This window comes from Corvus moneduloides, chromosome 3 (genome assembly GCF_009650955.1).
Source record: "Corvus moneduloides isolate bCorMon1 chromosome 3, bCorMon1.pri, whole genome shotgun sequence".
Classification (NCBI taxonomy): Eukaryota; Metazoa; Chordata; class Aves; order Passeriformes; family Corvidae; genus Corvus; species Corvus moneduloides.
The window spans coordinates 75130544-75158374 of record NC_045478.1 but is presented as its reverse complement, the minus strand read 5'-3'; the positions used below and the strand labels follow the sequence as shown (position 1 = coordinate 75158374).

General features: G+C 40.1%; 1 protein-coding gene and 1 long non-coding RNA gene across 3 annotated transcripts in view; one reads left to right on the top strand and one right to left on the bottom strand.

Annotated features, from left to right (window-relative positions):
* Nucleotides 1–126: 126 nt before the first annotated feature.
* On the bottom strand, nucleotides 127–27694 carry LOC116440895. Its single transcript, XR_004238797.1, has 3 exons — nucleotides 27441–27694; nucleotides 22193–22245; nucleotides 127–5610 (listed from the first exon to the last, which is right to left on the bottom strand). It is a non-coding gene; the product is annotated as an uncharacterized LOC116440895 (long non-coding RNA).
* The window catches only part of RYR2 (ryanodine receptor 2), a 391308-nt gene continuing 390225 nt past the window's right edge, over nucleotides 26749–27831 (top strand). For both annotated transcript variants that reach the window (XM_032102227.1, XM_032102226.1), the window contains exon 1: nucleotides 26749–27015. In XM_032102227.1, the coding sequence (XP_031958118.1) occupies nucleotides 26968–27015 (48 nt within the window). In that variant the 5' untranslated portion in view covers nucleotides 26749–26967. The remainder of the gene's footprint in view (nucleotides 27016–27831) is intronic.

Below are 27831 nucleotides of genomic sequence, written 5' to 3'. Positions count from 1 at the left end.
ATTTCTTTTTTACAAAAGGAGTCCTAATATTCCAAAGCTTGTAACAGTGTATTCGCTGATTGCTAAAAAAAAAAAAATAACAAACAAACCTGGACTGTGCTTCTGTCTCTTTCCCAGGTGGGAATCACTTTATTTACTACAAAGTTAATAACAATTACAGGATTTGAGGAAATTAAACATGAGACTGCTGCTAAAGTTAAATATAGTTCTTCACATTAGTATGACTGAAAAGCCCTAAGTTAGCTGAAGAAGAAACACGAGTGGTTTTGTCTCTGAAATAAGTTTTCCATAAGACATTTTGTGGGTGCGGCTGCATGGCTATTTCCTCTGAAGCAGAAACTGAGGCACTTCATATGTCTATGTCACAAACATTACAAGCTTTTTAGTATCTGTGGTGGAAGATATTTTTCCCTTGCTGAAAGGAGTACACCTATTGCATTGATGAGCATTGGGAAAAAGCCATTGTTTGATCATAGAATCATAGAACCATTGAATATACTGAGTTGGAAGGCATCCATCAGGATCTTCAAGTCCAACTCCTGACTCTGTGCAGGACACCCCAAGAATCACACCATGTGCCTGAGAATATTGTCCAGACACTTCTTGAGCTCTCTCAGGCTTGATGCTGTGACCACTTCCCTGGAGAACTTGTTCCAGTGCCCAGCCACCCTCTGGATGAAGATCCTTTTCCTGATATCAAACCTAAACCTCCCCTGACCAAACTTCATGCTGTAATGTTTGATATTTCTATGTAAATATTACAATTGCAGCTGCCTACTCATTGTGTTGGGTCTCACTCCCTGTTGGAGCAAGCAGCATGCCTTTGCTGTAGGTTGGTATGAGCTGAGGACAGAGAATTTTCATTACCCCCTTTGCCTGCTTTTGGTGTAAGCAAATTTGAAAGGCATATGCCTTGAGGCAGCCCCTGGCAGCACTGACTAACTGCTGAGGTTTGAGGAGAGACATGCAGCTTTTCAGGATTCTTTCTCAGCTATGACTGAAGGATAGCAGATACCTGCACAGATTACTGTTCAAGGGCTGAAAATCCCATGTTAGCAAAAGTGAGATTTGTCCAAAACTGGTATTGAACTTTTAGGCACTTTATTTAAGTATACTTGTTTTGGTCATTTGCTAGTTTTACCCAGTACAGCTGACTGGTCCTCCAGTCATATTCTGCTTTGTCAGCCCCTGGAAACAGCCATGTAAGTAGGGAAATGTTTCGAATTAAGAAACATAATCTGTCACTGGATTTTGTGACTGGGAGAGACATTTCCATCTTTCATAGCAACAATAGCCACTTTGTGGGTTCAGTTTTCCACAATATGGTGGGGACTTCTGATACATTTTTAATTAATTTTTTGAAGACTGCAGTCATTAGGGCTTCTACTTCTACATATTTAAATGGTTGCATGTCTTGGACTAAAAAACTCAAGCAAAACAACAAAAAGACCCTCAAAGAACCCAACAGCAAACAACTATAAATTTAAATGCTAATCTCCAGGCTAGTCTGTGGTAGTTGAGTCCAGTTAGTGTTTCTATTGACTGTTACACTCTTCACCTGTACTTAGGTAATATACATGGAACTGAAATAGTTGTCTTTGCAAGGGAATATTTTAAATAAATCATTCCTAGGCTGCTACTGGCAATGATGAGCTAGTATTTACCTATATAAAACACCTATGCCTATATTGATTGACATTCTTTGGAACCACTCTGACAGCAGAGGTACGAACAGGAGCCAGCGTGGTTGCACCTTCAGCACTTCTGCTTTCAGGCAATTAAAAAACCTCAAAAAAACAAAAGAACCCACAAAAAAGATTTTGCTTCAGCCTGGTGAGTGCAAATTGGTCAGCATTTGCCCAGCAACACTGCTGCGAGGGGAGATGGGCTGAGTGTAGACTGCAGGACACATCAACTTTCTGGTGCACTCAGCTTCAGCATGGCCCTATGCCCAAGTGTATGCAGGGAGGAGAGCCAAGTGTGCACTTGGAGAATGATGTAGACTCATCCTGTCTGATGGCTAGGGATCAGTGAAATCCAGTTCCCATATGTCACCTCTTGATTTACTATGAAGCTGCTGTGGAAAATTGTCAGCACAAAAAGCAGATTGCTTTCTTCTAATAGTTCGTGTTAATTTTATTCTCAATTCTTGGAATTCTTGACCAGCTGTTCTGGCACAGTAGCTGCAACAGTGCGTGAAAGGGTTGCCTGTAGAAGCAACTAGTGCAGCACAGTGTGGAAGATACCACTACTTACAGGATTGTGGGATTGACAGCTGGATAACCATGAGACAGAGCATTTGAGATATGACTTAGCAGCCTGTAATTTGTGTTCCAATTTGAGCCCCAAGAAGGTTTTTTTAAAATCAATGGATATGACTCCTTAAAGAAAAACTGTAGATAATGTAGTCCCTGTAATCTTTTGATCTTCCAGTCAAGACTCAAGGATTGGCTGAACTCCAATTTGTAATATAATCCTGATCCATTTTAGAATGCAATTTGCCTGACTTTAAAATATATTCTGTTGGTAAGAGAACAACCATGCTGCCTTTTCCCAGTAAAATGAAATGTTGCTAAAAGCAGTTACCCAGTTACCCCATAGAAGCCAAATATACTGTACTCAAGGTTGTGCTTTATTAGCCAGCAAAATTCTTACTGATCCCAAAATGTGAAATCTGCATACCTTTTTAAATTCTAGAATGCATGAGCAGTGGATGTCAGATTATTAGACAAAAAACATTGCTGAGCTTGTTATATTTTCAAAGGCACAATCATTTTAAGAAATAACTTTTTGATGGAAAATAATTATGTATAAGCATATAATGCTTCATGCTTTCAGAGAGATAACTGGACAGTATATATGTAAGCAGATGAGGTAAGGACTGTGAACACACAGATTGGATTTTGTTCCATAAATATGTATTTAGCAGGTGTGCCATCCTACAAGCACAGCCTTATGCTCCATAAAGGGGAGCTGGAGAAGCACAGTGTAGTTAATCATCAATGCTTGTGTGGATCAGCATGAATATTCTTTAGAAAGAGTGAGAATTCTATATTCAGCTTGAGAGTTTACAGCTTTTATACAATATGCCTTTTGAGTATAGCTAAGCACAGTTCTTCACATGCTTTGTGGGGAATTGTACTCTTTGTTGCATGTGAAATAGAGAATACCAGCCTCTTCTGCAACAGAAATGTTAAGTGGAGTGGTTAATTTTTCTATTGGAGTGGGAACTTAGTCTTACAACTTTTGATTATGTAAAGGATCCAAATGCCATATAGGAATGGATAATTACTGAGAGATGCTGTTCATATGGGAAGAACAATATAAACTTTTTATCAAGGTTCTTACTGAGGAATTCTTATCATCCATCAACCAAATAGATTTGGTTTGTGCTGACAGCAACTGTATTTTTCTTTTCTTTCATCATTCTTGATGTTGCGGTAAGTATTACAAATTTATAGGAAGCACTATGTTGTCAGGTACACATTTGAGAAGCTGCTGGATATCAGCACATCAGAGAGTAAGCAATAAAATAAATGCATGTACCATGCATGTGGAATTCAGATAAACAGTTTGAACCTCTTCCTACCTGACTAAAAATAAGGGTTTTGAGATATCCATAGACAAATTGTGATGAGAACCACCTTTTTAACACAGATACCCTTTGAATGGTGTTATCTGTACCCTTTTATATTATTTTAGTAGTCACTTCAGAGAAATGCAATTTCAGTTCCTTTGTTTCCAAAACTTCTGGTTTTGAGATGGCATCTTTTAATTCCCATGCATGTCATTAGTTTAGTAGGTTCTTCGCACACAGTTTAAAATCACTTATATTTTCTCTTTCTTAAAATTGGGCATATACATGACTGCTGCAACACCATGACTTACAATGGAATTCTGTGAAAGATTGACCTGAAGTTTTATTCTTGAGTAATGAAGACAAACTTCTAGGATTTTCAAGATTACTTGATTTACTTCTAATACCTAACATGGTACTGAGTTGGATCAGACTGTGTTCAGATTTATATTATTTTATTACTTATCAGATTTATATTATTTACTACTGCATTGTAGTAATCCTATTGAAAGCACTGGAGTTGTCAGCAAGGTCTGTCCGCGGGAACCACAACTCTTGAGGCTTCTCTGCACTGTTGCCTCAAGAATTTTGCCTTTCTTTATTGTTTCCTACTTGAAATGGGATGTGCTTAGTACAGAATTAATGATGACATTAAGGAGTGAGATGCTCTCGTATGAGGTGATGTGAGGCTTGCCAAATGCCTATTTAGACTGCACTAATGCACAGTGGGCTGTTCAAAGTGGATGCCTGCCAGTGACCTGCTGGTGGTGTTCGTGCCTGGGAGCAGGTGCTGTCATTGCCTGGCCCCGTCCCCAGCCTCCGCACTCATCCCTGCTGGCTCCAGTGCTTGTGGCTGCAGGAAGGTGCCTCAGCCACCTTGGTGGCTGCAACTCTGACCCTCTCCCCATGCTGCCTGGGAAGCCAAAGCACCTGAATAATGCTGGCTTGTTTCACTATCCAGCTGCTTACTGTGAATGTCCAAGGGAGATGCAGAGAGAAAGGTGGGCAAGGTGTGAGGACTGCTTTTATTTTGTAGGAGTGAATGTCATCTTAAATACATGTTAAAGTGTAGCTCAAGTAGTTTGCTAAATGGCAGCCCTGACTCCACAGCAACTCAGGTTACAAGTGTGGGAGAAAGGGCAAAGGAAGCCTTCAGCTGGAAGGTATAATGCTACTGACAGGACACCTAGCTTACCCTGCCAGTGTTCATGTTCCTGGTTTGCTGGTGGTTTTTGAACTATTCAGAAATGCTTACTTGAAAAGTGTGGTAATGAGATCTGGCTGAAAAGTCCACAGTTCAGACATGCACTTTTCTTTGACTAAAATGGTAATTGACTTAAGATTCTTGTTGCTTAAGTTTGTTTATTCAGTATTGAACCACTGGCATCCAAGGACCGTGTTTTAAGTTATGGCATTGCTATGAATTAAAAAGCATAGTAAAAATACTCATGCAGGGCTATAAACTATAACAGCAAGGAGCACTGTGTAAATAAATATTTTGGACTGTCAAAACTTTGTTGCATTGTACTTATTCTAAGCACTGAAAATGAAAGCCTTCATAATCTCTGTACTGTTTGAAGGAGTAAATGCAGAAACAAGAGTCTTGACAGTTTTGCAAAATCTTTTCTTGTGGCAAGAAAGACTTCTTGATAAGATCTAAAACGAAGTCCTGCCCAAATGTGGTCATGGAAGAGTGCAGGAGCACAGTGATTTTCACAAGAGCGGAAATGTTAGCAGCAGCCATATTTCAATGCGGACAGCTACATCCTTCCCACATTCAGCACATGACTCCGTAACCCTTGTCTTAAATAGCTGTATCATGTTTTTGTGAGCTAGCAAGCACCAGCTGTGGAGGGGCTCTGATTTACACAACAGCATAAGAGAATTGCTCGGTATGGCACAAAGAAGCTTTGCCAAGACCAGTGCTGCTTTCCTGGTGCAACTATGGCTGCAGCCAGGGGTCTGTCTCCCAGTCTGTGTCAAGGAGGAATCTGCTTCCTCTCCCCATCTTGCAGAACTAGGCCTGCAGGAGCCTGTAGATCAAACAGAAAATGAAAGACGGACTTTCATTATTTTACACTCCAGTAGCTACCTGATCAACAAGTCACCAAGTGCTGACATACTAAGGATTTTCTAACATAATTTACTGAAAGATATCAGTCTTTTTATCTGCAATTTCTCTGCAAGAGTCACAGAGTGAAACCTCTGTTGTGCTATAGAGAAGTGACATAATACGGTCAAAATCTGAAACTTGTAACTGGGATGGTACGTTGTGGTGGCTCTGTCAACACAATTTTAGGCAAAAGTTTACCCCTTTTTTCCCTTATTTTATCTTAATTGTACTTATTTTTGGCCAGACTAAAGGACTACTACCCCAAAATATCTCTCTGCTCATTTACCAAAGGTCAATCCAAAACTCCCAGCCAAGGAGACAAACCACAAGAGTTTGAGATGCAGAATAACTTTCTAGAAACAATTAGAAGGAACCCTAGACAGTGTACTTTGGAGCACAGTAGAAAACCAGTCATTTCACACTGCTTCCCTGACCCTCTCCCCAAAAGCAGCAAAGGGAGAAAGGCACAAATGACACCCAAATAAAAGGGCAAAATAACTAAATCTCTCATTCAAGTCCAGGTCACTGATATTTTAGTTTGTTCATTAAAAAAAAAAGTCCTTTTGGCAAATGGCAAAAAGAGTCCATCAGTCTTACTTACTGTGTGGGAAGGAAGGAAATTCTTAGAGAAGGAGACAGAGATTAAAAGGTCAGGGGGGGTCATCTTGGGCTTAAATTTTCCTGGACAGTGGAGAATGTGTGGGCTGCTGCTAGGGGAATCCCTTCCCCAGGCACCATCTGCTGCTCTTCTGATACTTTTGAGGGCTGGGAGGATGTTTCTCAGTGGGTTTGTGTCTGTACGGCTTGGGTCATGCAAAGAGCAGGGTTCCCTCCTTGTCGTACGCAAAGACACATCGGGGATACTGAGGACAGGCTGAAGGCAGGCTCAGGGGAAGAGAGAGGTGACAGAGGAGCTGTATCCAGACTGATCCCCCTGCCCTAAACCCTATCATCCTACACTGCTCATGGGGCCGCCTGAAGCATGGAGTATCTCCTGCTTAGGGATTTCCTTGCCACAGAAATGTACCAAGGGAAGGCTGTGGGGATGAAATTGGATTTTAGACAGACCCTGGAGTGGGGCTCTACAACTGCTCACAGGTCCGCTGCTGAAAGTGCAGCCCAGCACAACAGATCCCTTGTAAAACATTAGTCCTTGGTCCTAAATCCTATTATCCCTTTTCCAGTATTTTCACCTTCTTCATGCTGCTGTCTGATCTGGGCTCTTTCTCCTCCAGCCTGAAGCTTCCCCTCATATTGTCATCGTGGCAGAGCTAAGAGCTGGGAGAAGAGTGGTTTTAAAGCACAGCAACATTATCCCAGACAGTCTCCATTCTCCTGGAGCTGTGTGTATTAGGATAAATAGGTAAGTGCAGGCTCCTTGCTTTGATGCTCCTTAAGCCTACTGCAGCACCTGGACCTTGTATTATCCTGAGAGATGAAGTTTCCTTGGGATCCCAGCCGGTCATGTAAGGCAAAAGCCATAGAGAACTTTCTGGAAGATCCGTGTTGTTCGCACAGGTTTCTACTGAGTGCTAAACTCTGCCAGGGCATGAGAGAAGCCTGCTGGGAGAGTGTGCTCTGCTGTCTGCTCCAAATGGCAAAAGGCTGCCTTGGCTGGGGATGGCAGTGTGAGCTATGCTGAGCACAGGGCAGTCACGTTGCCCACGGGCACCTAGATTAGGAATGTAGCTGTGCTTGGTTCCCTGTATGGGCTATGGAAAGAAAAATACTTATTTGGAGATAGATTCAGGACAGCAGCTGAACTGCTCTTCCATTCAGCACAATAAAAATGAGACACTAAGAGCTCTAAGCAAATAATTGTTATAAAAGTTCTACACAACATTAACTGGTCTGGTAAAAGACTACATTTGCTCTCTTGTACACAGCTTTAAGGTCTGTGTTTCTTTACAGCTACTTCAGTCTGTTTTGGATCTTACAGCAGACTGTGGCATATGGAATGGAAAATTAAAACTTTTGATTTATGTGTTGCTGCTTTGCTACTTTTGGCCACAGTAGAATACTTACAAATGTGAGATGACAACAAATATTTAGTTGTACAAGTAACTGAGATGGTTGCATCTGTGAGCAGAGGGAATGGATAATTCATCACTCTAATAGTTTCTATGTGCTGGAAGAGGCTCTGGTTTTGTAGAAGAGAAGTAAATAGAGAAGCCTTCCCAGCCCCCCAAGCTGCAAAGACCAGATAAAAACTGAGCTGCTGCAAAACAAGTTTATACGAGCATTGCCAGCATGATGGACACACTAGGAGTTAGCAAAACAGCAAGTGCAGTAAGAACAGACAAATGCTGTGCATGAAAAATCTTGTTAATACACACATCCAATTACCTACACTTTCGGAGGGGCTAGTTTTTCAACATTTTCTTTTTCTCAAAAGCTTTAGCTAATGTTCTAAGTTTTGAAAATCTGTGTGGTATCTGTATTATTTTGGGACTTGTCCAAAAATGTCAAGAGGCACTGCACTCTTGATGATCAACTTCGGAAAAAAAAAAAAAAAGCAGAGCAAGGCTTTCATGGTTTTTAAGCTCAGAAGAGACTATTAAAATCATCACTTACTCTAATCTCTTTTACACAAGAAGATTAGAGAACTTTATCAGTTAACTCTGTATAATACCTTTACCTCTGATTTAAATTGCATCTTTCTTAGAAAGCCATGTAGTCTGTAGGATTAAAATATCTGTCTTTAGCTGGTGCTTGATTTTGTTTCAGAAATACCTATTATCTATAGATAGTATGATTCTTCTCGTGTGCTTGCAGACAATGACACAGCTGAAAACCTCTGGCTACAGTCTTCCCCTCCCTGAATTTAAATTGCATCTTTCTTAGAAAGCCATGTAGTCTGTAGGATTAAAATATCTGTCTTTAGCTGGTGCTTGATTTTGTTTCAGAAATACCTATTATCTATAGATGGTATGATTCTTCTCATGTGCTTGCAGACAATGACACAGCTGAAAACCTCTGGCTACAGTCTTCCCCTCCCTGAATTTTGCAATTCCATTCTTTCATATATTCTTGCTGAGTTGTGCTCTTATAGAAAGGCAAGACCAGGGAAAACATGTAGAGGTATTTCTTCCTAACTTTCTCAGTCATCAGAATCTGTTCAGGGTCACTCGGAGACCTCTGAATAATATTTATAGAGATACAAGAGGAGAAACTCTTGGACTCATAGAGTTATAAGGAGGCTTCACTCAAGTTTACTGGGAGGCAAAACTTAATATGCTAAAGTTAGCTTTTGAGAACTAAAGCAATGAGATTTTTCCTTAAGAATTTAGATTTGCAGGGGCTTTCCACTATGCAATTATTCATCAGTAGCTGGAAAGTCAAAGACAGGGCATAAAATCCAAACAAATCTAAAGTTCTGTCATGGTGAGTGTATGGCCGTAATCGTGTTGTCTTTAACAAATTTTGAAGACTAGGCATCTTTGCTGTTCAAGTCTGTCTCTACAGCACTATATATTTAAATTGGCTGACAGTAAATCAAACACAGAGCCCTCACTTTGGCCAGTTATTAGCAAAAAGAAAAAAAATCTTGTAAAAATCAAAACATGATAGACTAAAAGTGCTGAATATTCTGCCTGGGAAGCTTGGCATTCCTCTTCTCATACAGCCCTTCAAGTTCAGGAAAATTACTCTGAAGGCTAACTAGACAGGATTTAATATCAAAGCTGGATATATAGCCAGCCACCTTCTCAGTTTAAGAGAAACATGGTTCTTGCTTCAGTATGTGACAAGTTACTAGTTCTAATCAAAATGATGTCTAGTATAATTTTGAAACCAGTCACCAAAAATACCTGTTCAACTAGATGCAATTCTTACTATAAACGGAGTATAACAGTTTTTCATCATGTGGTGATATATATTTATGTGTACCACTGACAATTCAGAAACAAAGCTGAAGGTGATAAAAGCTAAAAATCGATGACCTTTGCAGATAGAATTTAATCTTGGATAATGAATAAATATTTGAGTGGGAGAACAAAACAGGCAATCTGAAACAGCAATAGGTATAAATATACTAAAGATACGTAAGCAAAAATTTTACATGGTTGTATGAAGCTTCAGAGTGTCAACCCTAGAAAGTACATTTTGAAAATGGAAAGGAACAATTTGATAGTCCCTTTACCTAGATAGAATCACTGATATATGGGGCTATTAATAAGTCCAAATAAGAAAGAAACAGGACAGTCAAACATCTTAATCACAACTGTCGTTTAAATAGGCTCAGACAGTAATTCCCTTCAGGCTGTTAATTGCATATCCACCTGATATCCAGTTCTGAAATTAGGTCTTTGTATTCTTGTTAAACTGGCTATTTAAATACTGAATAATATTACTGAAGGAAGTAAGTCTGCTTTGCATGGAAAGGTTTCTTTTAACTCGACTAAATTTTCTTCCATTAAAGTAAAAGAAAAGAGTACATCTCCTTAGAGATGAAGATTTTCTCTGTCAGTCTTCATAGATTCTCAGGCTAGAAACAAAAACTGTTGTCATTTACCCAATTGTAGGGAGCTCTTAAAAAGAAAGGATCTCTAATTCCTACAGCTTGTTTTCAGGGAGCTCCTTTGGCTCAGGTGACTGTGAAGAGGAGCATAGAACTAAAGTTATGTTTTTACATGGCTTAAATTTTATCCGAAATTCAAGTGTTTGTGTAGGCATCACTGTCACACAGGATGTACCTATCTGGGTTCCAGCATCTTTGTAAAGCTTGCCAGAAGTCTAGATAGCATTACTGTATTTATTGTGATTCTTTTAAGTGTGTCCTTCTTTTATAGGGTCAATGTGAAATAACATATTTTCTTTTACCAAAAGTCAGCAAATTTCATGTGAATATGAGAAGAAAACAAATGCTACTTGAGACAAACACAGAAGTAGTCATGGATAAGGAGATAATTTAGGAGATGATAATTTTCCAGGTCTGGATTTCTTAAAACTTTTTAAGAAACTTGTCATCTGCCATCTTCTCTACAGTATTTGTATACTCAAAATGTTTGCTGCATTCCTTTCCTCTTGGCATTTTTAGTTTGAAAACATAGATACAGCATGAGAGATTAACTGTTTCAGTATCTATATTCTTTAGAAAAATAGGGTCAAGTTACACTTGTTCATGTCACTGGTTGTCCTTAGCTTAACACAGTTTCAAGATAGTGCTGAAATTTTTGTGCTAAAAATACCCACTATAGCTGACAACCAAATGCAATCAAACCTGTAAGGTTGTTTTATGTAATACTGACAGAAAAAGAAAAGACCAGAGCGAGAAGGAAACATTCCGTCAGTTGCAGAGCAGAGTTTTAGAGTTCAGCTCTTCCGTTTTATGTCTACTGCCATCCCTAAATACATGTATGAATGTCTGGAGAAGACTACCAGTCAGGAGGCACACAAATATACAAGCCTTCTGGTCACCTAAAGGAAATTTTATAGCTCTGCACTTAGCCAGAGCTCCCCCTGGGTGGAGGAGGGCCGGAGAACAACTTGGAGCTACATTTCAGCTGTAATTTTGGATCTGTGGCTGGGACTATGTAAGCTCCAATGTCTTAGAATTCATATTAAAAAAAAAAGGGAAATTCACGGGGATAGGAAAGAAACAGCATGTATTTGTTGAGCAGAAGCCAACATGTACAGTGTAATGATCTTTGAGATAAAATAGTAACCATCTGTACAATGAAACTCATCCTGCAAGCAAAATATGTGTTCAGATGTAAGCTTCTGTGATTTCCTCATCCTTTGAAATTATCAAACCTTCTTTTATGCACTTTTATCTCTCTCGCTGTTTTGGTGTCTCTCTGGCCCTACTTCTCCTCTGGCCCGTGGTGTACAGCTCCATGGTCAAACGAGTCACAGTTTCACACTTTCCTGCTGTCAAATACCTTTTGCTTCAAAAACTACTTTAAGCATCAGGCTCTACTGTTGCTTCCTATGATGCACACACTAAGAACAATCATTAGAGTTTGTTAGGGCAAGGAACTTCCTCCTGGCTTGGTCATTAAGCATTACATAATTACATCACCTATATAAACTGTTTTATAAGTTGATCTTTGATCAAATAGGACTACAATTTTCCTAATTAATAAAATATTTTTTTATTTGCAGATTTAAGAGATTAGTGTTATTTTCAAATATTTTGATATTCTTGTCTCACATCTGATCCTCTGACATGAATTTTCCAGGCCGATGTACAAGGAAAAATTTCTCACTCCAAGTGCATGGCACACTCAACCCCTTAAATAAAACTTTGTATTTAAAAAGTGTCAAAACCATTCAGAATAATTTCATGTGCTACTTGACCCATGGAGAGAAGAGGAGAGTCAATTCTCTCAAATGAGCTGAATATAACAAATATTAGTCAGAAGCTTATGGCTTCTCTCAGAGATGCTTGGATGCTAGTGTTGAGGGGAAACAAAAAATAGGAGAGGTTACGCAGAATTTGCAAGGCAGCAATTGACTCTTCCAGGCAACAGCATTTTCCTAGGATCAGGCCTTGGTTCATTAGATTCTATAACACAATCTACTATTATTAAATATGACCAGCTGAGAATACTGATGTTGCTTTCAATTGACATTGATGCAGAAGAACTTAAGCACAAGGTGAACTGATTTCCTACAATGTTTTCTTGTATGTGGTTTCTTGTTACAGGACATTTTTATCTCTCTGGCATCTCAAGGAATGAGAGAACATGGTGGCTGACACCAAGAGGATTTACTGTTTATACTCCAGTCAATGGATACACTCTGGAAACCGTAAGTTGAACAGCAAATTGTTACTCACTATAAAGTCTGTGGTGCAAACTCATGGAACACAAGCCCCTTTTTTTGTGTGTGTGGTTTTCTTAAAAGTTTTTGTTTGTCTTTCTGCAAAACAGTATAATAGATGGTGTTATGGTCTTTCTGTGCTCTAAATAAAAGCAAACAGAGAATTAACAGCAGAAGGGGGTAAGACGACAGTTCATTGGCCAAGATGAACAGTTTGCTCCAGATGAAATAATAGTCAGAGTGCAAGGGTTGCTATCTTATCACAGGGAGCGCATATCTCACTGGAACATTTCAGGAGTCATCCACTAGATCAGAACTGTCCCATAATGGTTTTACAGCCTGATCTTGCTTGGAACTTTTGCTCCCCACTGGAAATGCCTGTGGTGCTGTACAGACCTAGGGGATTGGTGCATTTCTGATGTATGTTCCTGGATGTTGCACCAGTGTCTTTCTTATAATGAGCAAAACATTTACCTCTCACTCCCCTACTTAAATTCTATAATTCCGTTCTTCTAACGCATTGTTAGGTAAATGGGAGATATGTAGCTAGCCAGGGCTAAATTGCTACTCATGGTGATATCAAGAAACATCAGATAGTTGGACAGTGAGTTTTATATGAATGTTCAGGATCAAAATGAAAATAAAACCCCCAGAGTTTGGATCAGAAAGGAAATCTTCACCTTATCTCAGCTTCCGATGGCCTGATGGGCAAGGCGATGTGGATTTTATTTTTTACTGTTCTTCAAAGTCTGAAGTGCATCTCACTTCCTTTAGTCCTGTAAGCATTTAATTAATAAACTCCCTGTTTTTTTAAGGCAGTAATGCACTGCTGATACCCTCTTGGATCTCTTGGTCTTCCTCCTATGACAGTGCAATATTTGAAATTCTCATTTTGTTCTGAAAGTTTTGTTTGTTATAATGGGATTAAGTGTGTTTATGCAACAGTGTTCTCATGGATGCTCCTATACCAGCTGCTTCCCTTCTGACATTGTCTTCGGTGGTGATGGCTCTGTTAGAGTCCTGTGGATCTCTGTACTTCAAAGTTACACTGAAGTGTAATTAAATTACCTGCAACAAAACTTTGCAGTCCAAGCACTGTTTGGGATGGCGTGCGAAAACAATCCCAGGTGTACTGAGTATCCAGGGCTAGAATTGCTTTCCTTGTCCCTGTAGGTTTCCCCGTGGAAAGGACCTCTGTGAAGGCGCTTGCAGGAACTTCTTGCTGCCATGCTGAGCACACTAGGAGACACAGACCTGGCAGGTGTGGTGCTCCTGGCCAGTGTGGTTCCAAGTGGCCCAGAGCAGGCCCCATTGCTTCATTTCCTCACAGAGCACATCCCTTCATCCCACAGATGTAACTGCTGCTCCATACCTGCTTGTGGCCGTCGCATTGCCTTTTCCCCGTCATGGAGCGACTTCTGTTTCACTTTAGAGCATGGGTAGCAAGCATATGAAGAGAGAGTTTTTTGCTGCTAATGTCAGCACAGATTGGAGCACAGCCTCCCTGAGAAATCTACGTTGGAGATATTCCACTAAATGTAGTGAGAGAGGGCTTTTTCAGGAGTATGTAGTTTGTGTGATTCATATTCTGATCAAAAAGATGGGACTCATGTATTTTCTATAGTTTTTTTAAAGTCAAATGACTTGTCTATTCTTGACACATGTTCAGTTCCTGGGCCATTGTTTCGGCACATGAATTGATCCTTGTATATTTTCAGTTGCATATGAGTCAAAAACTTGTCACAAATATTTTTGATTTATCACATTAAAAAAGTCTCATTTTTGCAGCCAAATCATAACAAAGCCTCCCAGAAGAACAAGAGTTGTAGGAACAGGGCCTTTGTATGCAAACAAAATTCTAATATGCATTCTTCAGAATCTTGAGTAATAATATCCTAAATTACGTATGCTTAAAAGGATTCTTTTAGCATACTAAGAGGAATTAATAGCAAAAAAAATGAATAAAGATAATTTTGGATTGATAACTAGTTTTTAAAATTTGCAATACAGTTTCTTTGACATGAAGTAATATCCTGAAGGAAATAAATCTCAGCAAAATAGTAAGGAAGCTGCAACTGGCAATAATACTGGGATGGCTGAAAATATTTATTATCTCTAGATCTAATCTTTATTATGTCAAGATTCTGTGGGATCAAGAACAAATCAAAGGCAAATCGAATTGGACTTTAAACTAGTGGCTTTTGTATGCTCAAGGACAAACCCGATAATCTAAGAAAGCTGAGAAAAATAGGCTTTTTGTACTTTGAAAAATGCAGTTACTGAATGTTGCAGGATTTAAGGAAATGACATGGTTATCTCAGCTTGGGCTGAAATGTTTCCTTTAGTACAATTCCAATGATCTGCTTCCTTTTGCCATGTCTGATTAAGACTGACTTTTTTCTTCTTCTAATAATAGGGAAGCAGAATATGCAAAATACTCCATTGTGTAAAAACAAACCAAAATACATCACTGACTGATCTTTCTAAAATAATTAAACATCATAAGTAAATCCACCATCTTTCCCCCTGTCACTGGTTCTTTGGGCCTACAAATGTTGAAGTGAAGGTAAGGGACAGATGAGGCTGATGGACAGTTGTCATCTAATCCTGACAGATCTTCTGTCCACCTCCACTGAGGAGACACTGAAGGGTGTTATCATTCCCCTGAGTTAAGCTAAACCCATGACACCAAACGGTATCTATATAATGTACAACAGTTGGGTTTCACCATCACCTCCTATCTCATTTTCTTTTCTACCCTCCTCTTAGAGATCTTTTTCTGACCTTTGTGTGTGGGTATTTTCCCAGGAAGTGTGACTTAGCTGATTAAGGCTGTGGCATGTCTTGTTTCCCTGCTATGAACCCATGACTAAAAGGGCAGCTAAAAGCAGCTTTGTAGTCATCAGAGGCTGCTCGGAGTTTGCCAGGTTTTGGAGTGGCTGATAAGACCATGTGCTGGGTCTGTCCTTTTCCAAGTGCAAGCGAGTTGAAATAGAATAGAAGTTATGTTTCACTTCTAATTTCCATGCTTTCTGCCCTTGGCTGTGTGGGTCTGGTTTGCTACAAGGAATTATTGGTACTGATTTAGTAGTACTGATTTCAACTAACTGTAACTTTGGCGCTCTCCTTCACACAAAGTGAACTTTTCCCTTATAAAAACCTAAAGACTGTAGTGAAAGGCAATGGAAAATCCTTTACTGTTCTGCTTAATGTGTTTTATTGTTTTTCCTTTTTTCCTAGTTAATAAGAGTCAAAGCATTTTAATTTTCACTGTGAAACCAAGTGAATAGTTTGAAACTCTTAATCCAGATGTTATAGACTGTCATATTCAAATAAAGACTTTTGTCCCTCCTTTTCTTTCAAACTTAATATACTTTCCTGGCCATTTGACAGACAAAAAACCACTGAGTATTTGGGGAATGACCAAACCACTTGGACATCTGCCTGGTTGGTGTCCTACCATGGATTCTTCATAAAACTAACTTTGTACCTCTGACTAGCAAGAACCATTGAATTCAATACCAAAAAATGTTACATAATCTTAGACAAAAGTCAAATGTACTTATAGAAAATTTCTCCCAGCCCTAATCAGAGACCAAGATGTCTTCCATATGCAGGAATCTCCTCTAACATTCATTTTTTAAATGCAGCAGACAGAAAGCATGATCTAAGACTTTGCTCTCCACTATTTGGAGAATGGGGCATAAGTATATTACATAAATTTGAGGGATTTTGTTTTTAGTTTGGCAAAAAAATAAAGTTGTGCATCTTGCCAAATGCAATGAAAGAAATAAACTCAGCTGTTTTTATAAAGCCAGTTTTCTGTGCCAGTTCAAGTTGCCTAAACAGTACTTTTCAGCTACACTTGCGCTTTGAATGGGCAGAGCTCAGAAGGTGTGGTTATGAATGCATCACAAAGGAAAATAAATGAATGGAAATATCACTACAAATAGCTACCTCCTTGAAATCCAGTATATATTTGGCTCCTAGCTTGTTTCTTTCTTTCACCAGTAGTGAAGGATAATGAGCTTCAGGGACTGTGGGTACCTGCCACTGAAACAGAACCGTAATGTCTTGCAAAAATAACATTGAAAGGACATTGAAGAATCACACTTAATGGGAGAGGAGCTACCAATGTGACTATTTGAATGACAAAACTTTATGTCAAGACTCATTACATGACCTCCTTTGTCCTTGGCTAGGACTAATGCTTCATTTGAATGTTTTATCTTGCCTGTGAACAATTATATTTATGAATTCTGAGAGCAGACCCAATGTGCAGGGGGTACTGCATGCAGAAGTCACAGTTCTTCCCCTGTAGCCATCTGACATCAAAATACAGCCAAAGAACCCAACAGCCCAACAACCAACCACTGGTCATACAAGCTGGGGTGGAGGGACTATAAGCAGTAGCAATATCACTGCAGAAAATAGCGATCCTAAAGCTAGTATTACTTCATTTGGGTAAAAAATATTTAAACAACTCACTCTCTTATGGTCTTTTTTGGCTTTAATTAAAAAGAAATTTAGCTGTCAGTAGGAAAGATCTGCTACATGGCCTAAATGGAAGCCTATCCTCTTGACCAGTAATAAAAGCACATTTCTGCAACAGGAGAAAAGCAGTCTTAGTTCTGTCATTCTTAAAGTCTAATTCAGAGTGGATGTTGCAGCTGGTGCTGCTCTATTTGCACTGAGATCTCCATCCTCACTTAATGCTGGTGTGTATATCTACAGTCTTATCTATGTGTCTATGTATAGTCTCATTATAGCTATTCTGTGTGGTAAGACAGGGGAAGAATGTTAACATTATCCTTTAGGGTCACTAGTCAGGGACTGAAATGGATTAGCAAACTATGTGTTTCTGTTAGGAGACAAGCAATGAATCACCAACAAATTGTTGCCTTCTGCTAAATCAGCAGAAACATCAGTGTCCCATTGTTAATTGTTTATGAGGTCCTTTTGATAGTTTCCTGTAACAGTTAGCTCAAAATCTACCAGTATTGTTCCAATGCATAAAATCCTTATTCTCTGCTGCTTAGTAGTGATATACATCTGGATAATGGGTGTGTAAAAATGTTATCAGTCTGTTGTGGGAGAGCTTTACACCCACTTTTTTGCTGGCGACTATACATGCTAAGAGGCAAGCATGGAACCAAGCCTTTTAAAATGTTTAATAAGCAGATTAGGCAGAGTTGTCAGAGAAATCTGAGCTGCAGTGCTGCTGTTAATGCTGGAAATCATGATGTATTGCTAAAAAATCAGATGTTAATTGGAGAATTAAAATCCCCATTTATGATACGCAGAAAAGCCTGGGGGTTCTGCTTTAATGTAAAGCTGTGTGTTTCAAGTGAAACCATGTCTGCCTTGAAACGACATGTGGAAATTTACTTATATATGGTTTATAAATATCTGTACATTTATGGATTTCTCTAATTTCTAGGTGGGTGACACTGCAGTGCACTTCCCCTTCGTTGCTGAGGAGTATGCTGGCCTGTTAGAATGTTGAAAGTGGATGATGCTTCAGTCATCCCCTGGTGTGAGAACACTCGCTCTACTCAGACCAAATCATCCTGCCCTGAGCTGCCCTTTTCACACTGTGATTACCAGCAGGTTAGCCCAACTGAATTAGAGTTATAAAATCTCCAAAGCTATTGAAATGACCTCGGTAACCTCAAAGAGAAGATGATCTTAAGTGGATCATCTAAGTGGAGTAAGAGTGATTTTCTTGCTTTTAATGAAGTAAAATCATACTGCTCGGAGTGACTCACTAACACCAATTTTCAATTGTTACTTCATGGATACAGTTTTTGTGTCATTATTTTGCTGTATCATAAGGCACACAATGCAGTGTCATATAAACATACTTAACAGGCTGCACAATGTTTATTGAGAAAAAGAGCTGTGCACTAAAAGGAGTAAAACAAAGATACTACAATGCTATGATTGATATTATAATATTGATTAATATTATATACTATTAAGATCAAAGAGAGAAAATCACAAATGAAGATGGGAAATAACCTGATATATTACTTGATACTGTGTTTCTCTTTCAGTGACTACAGAATTAGTTTCTGCTGCCAGGAAAGCAGGAGCACCTTAGCTGAGAACTTGCGATGATGCAAAGAGGAAACAGTTCAGCTCATTTTCACCGGTCACTTGGTGAAATACCCGTGCAACTGACACAGGTGAGTTGTTTTTTAAAATGCATGTTCTGGGAAATGTAAAGGAACTTTGCCTATGGAATAAGTCCAAGCTACAAGAAGTACAGCAGAATCCATGAACTAGGAGGGAGAACTGAACAGGAAAAATAAGCTCTGGAAGGAATTCTTGAAAATTATGTGAACAGTTCTACCAAATACTGAATAGTCATATCTAAGATTTTAGTGATGGTACAAAATGATCCAATCAAGAGGTGGAAAATATTTTTGAAACAATGATGAAACATGGAGTATCTAGAATTGTATAGTTGGACCCAACAAGAGTTATTGCATTTTAAGCAAAATTAGAATTTTGTACACAATAGGAAAACTCATTAAAAAATCAACTGTACAAAATATTGTGAAACAGATATTCAACCAAGATCAAAAATTTGTGACCGAAAATGATGGGACAACTAGACAGTTTCCATTTGCATCAGTTCTTTGCTTGCCACACTAGCTGACTAGAAACTAGCTCTCACAGACTTTAAGTCCAGCTCAGCATTGCAAACTGTATCTGTCTTTAAAATAACAACACAAACCCCCAAATCCTTCCTTTTAAAAATTCAGCGTATTATACTCTATAAATTTTGATTTAGATGCGTTTCAGCATGTGTCCTTATTTTGTTCAGTAAACAGTCACCAACAGATGCTGTTTCCAGTTTCCAAAGGTGACGAATTTTATTTGTGCTGTGGCATGAGAGGCTAGGTACCTAAACTAAATATTTATGTAATATAGTTTCCTCACAGAGCTTCAGAAAACAGTTTTCTTTTTAATTATAGAAGCAACTGAACCATAGCAAATATAAGTTTTGTGCTCTAGCAAGAACGCTGTAAGTACTGTTAATGTCTTGATTTGTTCCTGGTGTGTGATACAAGACTCCAATTCAGGAATTCTGCTACTCCTTTATAATAACTATTGTTTTTCAATAAATTAATTTATTTGATTCTGTTTTATGACTGTGTTAATGAGTATTTTCCTTCATAATAGTGAAATGGACAACTGAATGTCAGTTATTTACTATATATAATTTTCCAGATACCTTATCAACAACAGTTAAGTGCTTGCTGTGACTGGAATGTAATCTCAGGGGTTTTGGTTCTGTTACCTCCATGGAGCTTTCACTTCTTAATGGCCACAGAGACTAATCTTGAGTTAAGAGCCAAACATTTTTTCCTCTGCAATAGTGCAATCATGTTTAGATTTGTGGCTCTTAATGTCAAAAGGAAATTTTAGTTCATGCATGCCTTTCCAGGCAGAATAGCTCATGTAGAGGACATTAGAATGACTTAAAGGAAGCCTGGAATAAATTCATCATAATTATAAAGAAAAACAAATTATTTAACCTGTGTAGTTATCCTATATTAAAGAAATGAATAATTAACTGTGAAATCTGGGGGCCCGTGTTTATGCTGGGCTGTGAAATAATGGTAGGAAAAAGTAGCCTTGTTACAGATTTCTCCTATGAGTATGTGGGGAACATCTGCATCTCAGTTATCTGCACTGGCATGTGCACAGGTTTATTTCTGCTTACATATGGTATGTAGTACTCATCCTCCTGACTCTGTCACCCAATGAGGCAGCAGAAACAATACTCTGTCACTTACATGACACCACAGACATCATAGAAGCTGTGAGACAAAACCCACGTGTATATGTCTGAAAACTACTGCCCTATCTTTTGTTAAAAATCCTGAATAAAAAAATATGTTAGTGAACCAATTAGCACACAATTTTTGACTCAAAAAAAGCTAAATTAGGTTCTTCACCCAGAGGGTGGTTGGACACTGGAACAGGCTCCCTATGGAAGTGGTCACAGCACCAGCCTGATGAGCTCAAGCAGTGTTTGGACAAAACTCTCAGGCACAGGGTGTGACTCTTGGGGCGTCCTGTGCAGGACCAGGAGTTGGACTTGGATGATCCTTCCAACTCAGCATACACTATGATTCCAATAATTTGTTCACAGTGAATAGTTTGCCTAGTAACAGTTGTAGTCCTGCACTTGTGTTGTCATAATCACAATTCAAATAAGGTGCTTTCATTATGATTAGCTTAAGCTTTAGTTTTAAGTGCTGGTTGGTGTTTTGTGTCTTGTGTGAATAGCCACATCTTGGGCTTTATGTTATGATACACTTGAAGAAGTGTACTAGAAAGGCAGACAGAAAGTAAAAATTAAGGTACTACTGTAACGATATTGTGGTACACAGGTTCAATATTTATAATTGGAAGACCTTGAAAGTTTTCACTTTCTCTTCATTTCCTTTTCCCCCGCCTTTTATTCTGGCAGCTTCTTCAGGCTACTACATCATCACCTCACATAATATTTATGAGAAAAATACATTTCACCTGCTGGCATAAAGGATATCCATTTGGAGAATGGTAAATCCAACTGAGTTTTGCAGTGATTGCCAAATTCTTTTATCACTAATTTATAAACATTTTAAGTAATGTAAATATTTTCCCATAGAAGAATATTATTTTTATTGTCTCTAAAGGCAAAAGAATTAGTTACTTCTCCAGAACCTGCCAAAAACTTTGACCTTTGGTAGCCAGTATCTGATTAACACCTGTAATGCATCCTAGCAGAAATTTAATGTTGTTCCTAGTGTTCGTGCTGTCTGCCTTCATCCTTCCCCCACCTACAATTAGTTGCCTCAGCAGCCAAGGATAAAATATTCTTTATCTCTTTAGAAAAAATGCAAGTCTGCTGTATCACTGAAATTTCATTTTTTTGAAAATGAAAAAGTGAAAATAATGCCAAGTTTGGGTTTTTTTTTGAGGTAGACAAATCTCTTAACAATTATTTGCCTTACTCAAGTTTCAGAGTAGCGCTATGGCTACTAAAATTTCTCCCAGACAACTGCCTGTTGCTTTAGAAACAGAGGTATTAAATATCACAGAACTGAACTTCACAGAAAAGATTGTCATGGTAGGGAGAGGGGATGAAATTTTTCTGATTTTATAAGTTTATTGGAAAATTATATGGAGGATTGCTGGATTTTAATAAGAAGGAAGGATTTCCCTGTCTTTGTTCCAGGGAGTTATTTAAGCCCTCAGATATTAACTCATTCGGAATAAATCAGGAACATGGAATATCTAGAATCTTACTTTGAAAGATTTTGAAAAAACTTGAAGAGCTGATTTTCTCCAACTATTTGCAACAAGCATTGAGTTTTGAGACTGACATATGGTTAACATAAATTATTAACAAAATTAGAATTACCTTCCTATTGATTCCTTTTCGTTGGCTAAAAATTGATGGTATTTCAGTTGCAAGAATGCAAACTGAAGAAGGCGCCAGAAACATCTCCATTTATACATAAAAGTGTGAGAGATGGATATATCCTTAAATACATTACAGCCATATAGTACATGTAAATAGTTACACGATGACATAACCTATTACAAGACTGAGAAAACCAGGAAATTATATTTTGAAGATGCTATTTAATGTGCTCTTTTAATTAAACCAACATTATTTAGAAACGTAATATGTTATTGCCCCCCCAAAATGACCAAAGGGGAAAAAACCTCACCTTCAAAAAACTATTTCTTCTGGGTTTGTGCCTCCCCACAGCTTCCAGTGAATCTATCAGAGAGTACATTAGAAAAAGATTAGAAGAGCAATAAAAACTCCAAGGAGACAGGAACATGAAAACACAAGCAAACAATTTTTCCCCAAAATATAAGTCACAAGATCCATAGCTCCTCCTTAGTGTTAATAATCCTGCCCACCCCCCATCAAGTAATGAAAAGAGAAATTAAAAGCTTTGAGCTTTGCCAGGAAGGATGCTTCTGACAGTGATGGTTTCTTGTTCTTGGGTGAGAAGTGTAGATTTCCAGACTTTGTCACAGCCATGATTCCAGACTACACTTAGACGTGAGCTCAGTAGCTGCAGAACAGAAGTTTTTATAAAAGGAAAAACTTCACTGTCTAAATTTTATTGTAACACTGTATCCCTGTGTAAATTCTTGCATACAGGCTATATATAGAGTACAGAACATGTACCTAATGACAGACATGTAGTTAACATTTTTACTCTATTTTATGGGGTCAGGATAAACAGTAATTGAAGAAAATGCAGTATATTATTGAACTCCAGGGTGATCATGGCAAGCATATAACTACATGATCTTAGATATAATTACTCTCACTTAAACTCTGCTAATCTGCAATAAAATCTTCTTTTAAATTCTGTGCAGAATTGGGTCTGCTAATTTTATTCTTTCCAAGTCACATTTGGGACCTAAACTGGCATAGCTTTTACATTGACTCAGTTTCAATGACCACAGGGTGTTGATTTATGACATGTGATAGGAAATGCAATCTTTCTAATTTTACACCATTTGGAATAACATGTTTGCAAGGCTGATATTTGGTTGAAAAGTCTGACATGCTGTAAGAAAGAGCAGTGCCAGGAAGAAGGGATAGTATCTGCTCCATTTCATTCCTACTGGCGTTATCTTATTCTGTGCTTCCAAGAAAAAAAATAGCGTGGTAGTATATTCTGCTATGAAAAAAACAAGCAACCACCTGGGAGTTCCTTTCATGTTACTGAACACTGAATGTTCACAACAGTTGCTGTTATTAGAGACAGCAAACATTGTTTGTTTCACATAGATTATTACTTTGAGTGTGTGCATACAAACTTACCTATGCATTTTCTTCTAATATTTAATTTAGGTGGTTAAATTTATGAAATTAAAGTGTTAAAATTCTCATAACAGTGTCAATTTATGTTCAGCTCAGAATCCTGCTGTGATACCTCAGAAGAACTGTCATACTGGTGCTGCTGTACTGCCTCTGCATCACATCAAGAAACCTGTTCTTTTTGTGAAATTGCTAAGGGCATATTATGGATCTTCACAGCGCTTCTGCCTTGATAAACTAGGCTTGCAGGAGCAAGAAGCCCTTACTGTGCAAAGGCAAAATGCACTAAGTAAAGTATCTGTCATAGTGACAATCACAAACATGCACAGACATGGGCAGATTTCAAGTGAGATTTTAAGAAGAACATAACAAGAACTGGGCCACAGAAGGTCTACATTAAACATCAGGTCATATCAGCTGGGAGAACTGGACCAAAAATTTGAAAGGCTGATTCTAGATTGGGTGAAAAAGAAGTAGACATACTACATGCATGTCATAAGACAACTAGATGGCTAACAAAACATAAACTAGAGCTGGAAGGGAATGACAATTTTCTTGTGAAAACTTTTTGTTAATCTTCAGAGGTTGTGTTGGAACCTTTAAATTCACAAATCAGTGCAGGATTGTTTTGCTAGAAGTAGAAACTGTTCTTTTCTGCATTTTTTCTATGGAAAGCAGAGTTGCCGGTGATAAAAATCTTCAGGCTTGTGGAAGACAGTCGGCATAATGAGATGTAATATAGATTGAAAATGAGCAAATAACAGCGGAGAACACAAAGTTAATTGCTATGGGGCTGACTGGCATCTTGAACCTTGGGACTGGCAGTCCTGAAGCAGGGAGCCCTGTTCTTCCACACCCACACAAAATACTCAATTCTTCTGAATTCCACCTGTAAATATCAGCCACAGAGGATGTTTATTCTTTTGCTTTTCCCAGAAGTTCATCTAAGAAACAATTCTCTGAACTTTACTTCCTGTTACGATAGAAACTGTGATGTTATTTCCATTTTTTTTATTATTCAATGCAGTTAAGCATAACTGCTGATTAAACCCTCACATCAGCTAAAATGCTGAAGCTATATTTATTATGTATTTTGCACATGTGTATGTATAATATTCTATGTGTACTGCACATATGAATAACTGTCCTTAATGAATAATTTAAGAAGAAGCTGTATTTACATCTACATTAGGCCCTTACCATCCTGCTCAGAAAGTTTCCGGAAGAATCTTTTACCTTTACTACTTTTTAACTTTGCTTCCTAAGCAAACTGTCTAATGTAGCCAGGCATGGTGCATGTATCTCTGCCACTGCATAGTATCTCTTGAACTAAGTGGAAAATGCCAACAATTTAACAGAAGTTTAATAGTATCACACATGCCCCTAGCCATTTCCTTAGAACAGATGCATGGGTAAAGAAGATAGCAGATAACACTCTCTGCTGTCTGAACAATTGCAGCACATATTTTACTCATATTAGACATCAAAAAATCTGTGTGTTAGAGAAATATTATTGCCCTAGCATGGAGAAGCTTTGGATGAAGTTTTCATCTTCGTAAACAACAAGGTGTCTAACTATGAGCTCCAAATCTATAAGAAACAAGGTATGATCAGTTCCACAGATCTTGGAAAGTCTTCCATGATGTCATAATGTGCAAAAACTGTACAAAATGTTTGAGGCACTGATGTTATAATGGACTATTTATAATCTTTTTTCTTCCTTTTCTCTATAACGTCCTTGCTTTACATGCATGCAGCAAATAAAAAAGGCATCTAATCTGATACTAATCTTCAAAGCCTTATGGAAAGGACCCTGGATGTTCTACGATCCAGACTTTAGACCATGTGAATTGAGATTTACAACCATATGAAATACATTCACAAATAGTTGTGCTGGAACTGACTTGTGCGCTAAGCAGGAGAAAGGGATAGTGTAGTAGGATAAAAGATATTTTCTCAGTGCATTTTAACGAAACCTAATTTTTTAAACTAATCCAAAATCAGGACTTTTCTTCATAATTGGGGTCTATTTCAAGAAATATCTCTCAGTCTAAATAATTTGGAGAAGAGATCTTTAAGAGGTTTGAATTAAATGTGAACGAACAATGTCAAAAAATGTCTTTATCTTATCATTCTTAGAAAAAAATATTTTCAGTCAGTAGTAAGCTTGAGAGGTAAAAATCACTTGACGTTAGTAGTAACTGCAACCAGGAAATTATAGAGGAAATGCTTAAGCTGCCATAACTGTGGAGTTCATCTTCAGAACCTCTATATTAAACATTCATACATTACTTGCTGTAGAGATCTTATGGGTCATGACTGTTCTTGCAGTTTCCAATCTGTCAGAAGAACAGGTTTTCCACTGCTGGAAGTAATGATAAAATCTCATAGTGCCACACTTTTTCATGATGTCCTTGAACAGCATAAAGCTACAAATTATGGGTATGGCTTCTCTAGCGACACTTTCCACGTATTTTGTTATGGTAGCCACACAGTCTGTTTAAAAAATAATTGTGATTTCATTATGTTTATCAGTTTGGGTCCTTCAGAAGCCTTCTGCAGTTACATGCCCCTCACACATTTCACTGTGTCAATGATCCAGTGTTAATTTTACTCTTTTTTAAGATACCCTGTTGTCCTCCCCACATGACCATTGCATCACACTAGCAGAGGCTCTCTGCCGTATACTTGTTTCAGAGTGCTGTCGCTGGTAGAAGTCTGGCGGCTTTCTGGCTTGCCAGACTTTTTTCTGAAGGCCAAGCATCCTCCCTGATGGACTTAAGTGTCCTTGTAAGGTATGATCTGCACGAATGCTCATGAAAGATGAGCTATTCCGTGGCAACCTTTGGCTTTACCCTATGGAAAAAGCATGGTAGCTATCCTTCAAGGAAATGGTATTTTAAAGCCTTGCATTCACGCTGGGTTAAACTCACTCACACGATGGCTCAAGTACAACACCCGGTGAAGCCATGTTGTACCTTCCATCTCTTCTCCCCGATACTACAGTCGGCTGGAAAAAACCAACTGGCACAGAGCCGTTTAATTCTCGCTCTCCTGAGGTATCTCTCATTGCAGCACATCACACCTAACTCCTGCGGGACAGCCGTGCCCAGGCAGGCACGGCGCCGGCCGGCCTTCCCGGTGACTCCCGGAGGAGCTGAGGCAGCCCCATGCTCGGGCCGTGCGAGGTGAACACCAGCACCGGCCCCAGCCCCGGCTCCGCCGCCCCGGGCGCGCCCCCGAGCCGAGCCGAGCCCCCGCCGGGCAGCAGCCGCCTCTCCGCGGAGCGCCGGCAAGCGGCGCTGGGCGGCGCGTTTGGAGTGCGGAGGGAGCGGGCTGCGGATCACCTGCAGCGGCGGGGGGGCCGGGAGCTCCGCCTCCCCTCCTCCCCCGGTTAATCGCATCCCCCTCCCCGCAGCAGACACAGGCAGCTGGGCAGCGCTGTCAACCTGCTGCAGGCGCGCGGGCATCCGCACCCCGCTCGCAGCCAGGGCCGGGCTGGGGCCGCCGGCTCCGCCGCCCTCGCACTTGCCCCAGCCCCAGCCCGGTGCGGAGCGGCCGTGAGCCTCCTGCCGCCGCCGCCACCCCGCCGCGGGGAGCGACCGCCGCCCGCCCGGGCACTGGGAGCAGCGCCCGGCAGAAGGAGAGACAGGGGGAGCCATGGCCGAGGGGGGCGAGGGCGAGGACGAGATCCAGTTCCTGCGAACTGTAAGCGCCGCGCTTGCCTCCCTCACCTCCGCGCCGTGGCGGGGCAGGCGCCGGGGCCGGGCGGGCCGGGGGCTGCGGGGGGCGACGCCCGGACCGGCAGGGTGGGAGCCGGGCGGAGGCAGCGGGGGCGCGGTGCCCTCGCCGCCCCGGGCTGCGCTCAGAGCGGGCTCCGGAGCCCCGGCCCCGTCCCTCTCCACCTGGCAGCGCGTGGCCCCGTGCCCGGGCGGGGGGCGATAGCCGGCCGCCCGCTCTGCTGGCCGTGCCGGGATGAGCGGCAGGGACAGGCGGCCGTGCTTGCCCCGGTGGGGGTACCCCGGGCAGGGTGAGGGACGGGCAGCCGGGGGGGGCGAGCGCCGCCTCCCCAGCAGCACCTCTCTGCTCTGCCTTCCCGGCCGCCGATGTGTTCGCGTACTGCAGATACTCACCGAGCAGCCGTCCCCAGCGCGAAAGCTGCAATCACACTCCCTTTGCAAAAATAGGCTTGGGGAAAAAAAGCACCTTTCTCACCCTGTCCCCTCTCCACGGAGGTTCTCACTAACTTGCAGGCGTTCTCCTCGCCGGGCACAGACTAAAACGGCTTTTTCTGGCGTGCGCATCCTTTCGTTACTTCGGTCCAGAGCATGTTAAGGCGCTAGAGCATTTCTTCCTTCCGTTTAATTAATACAGCGGGAGTGCTGCATCTAATGCTTTGCTGGAATATGTTTCTTCAAGCAGTGCTTTTATTTATCTTCTCGGCCATCTCCCAAGTGCCGTTAATATGCACAATCCTAGCAAGTTTTGCAGATGGGCATCTTCAAATACAAATATACAAACCGT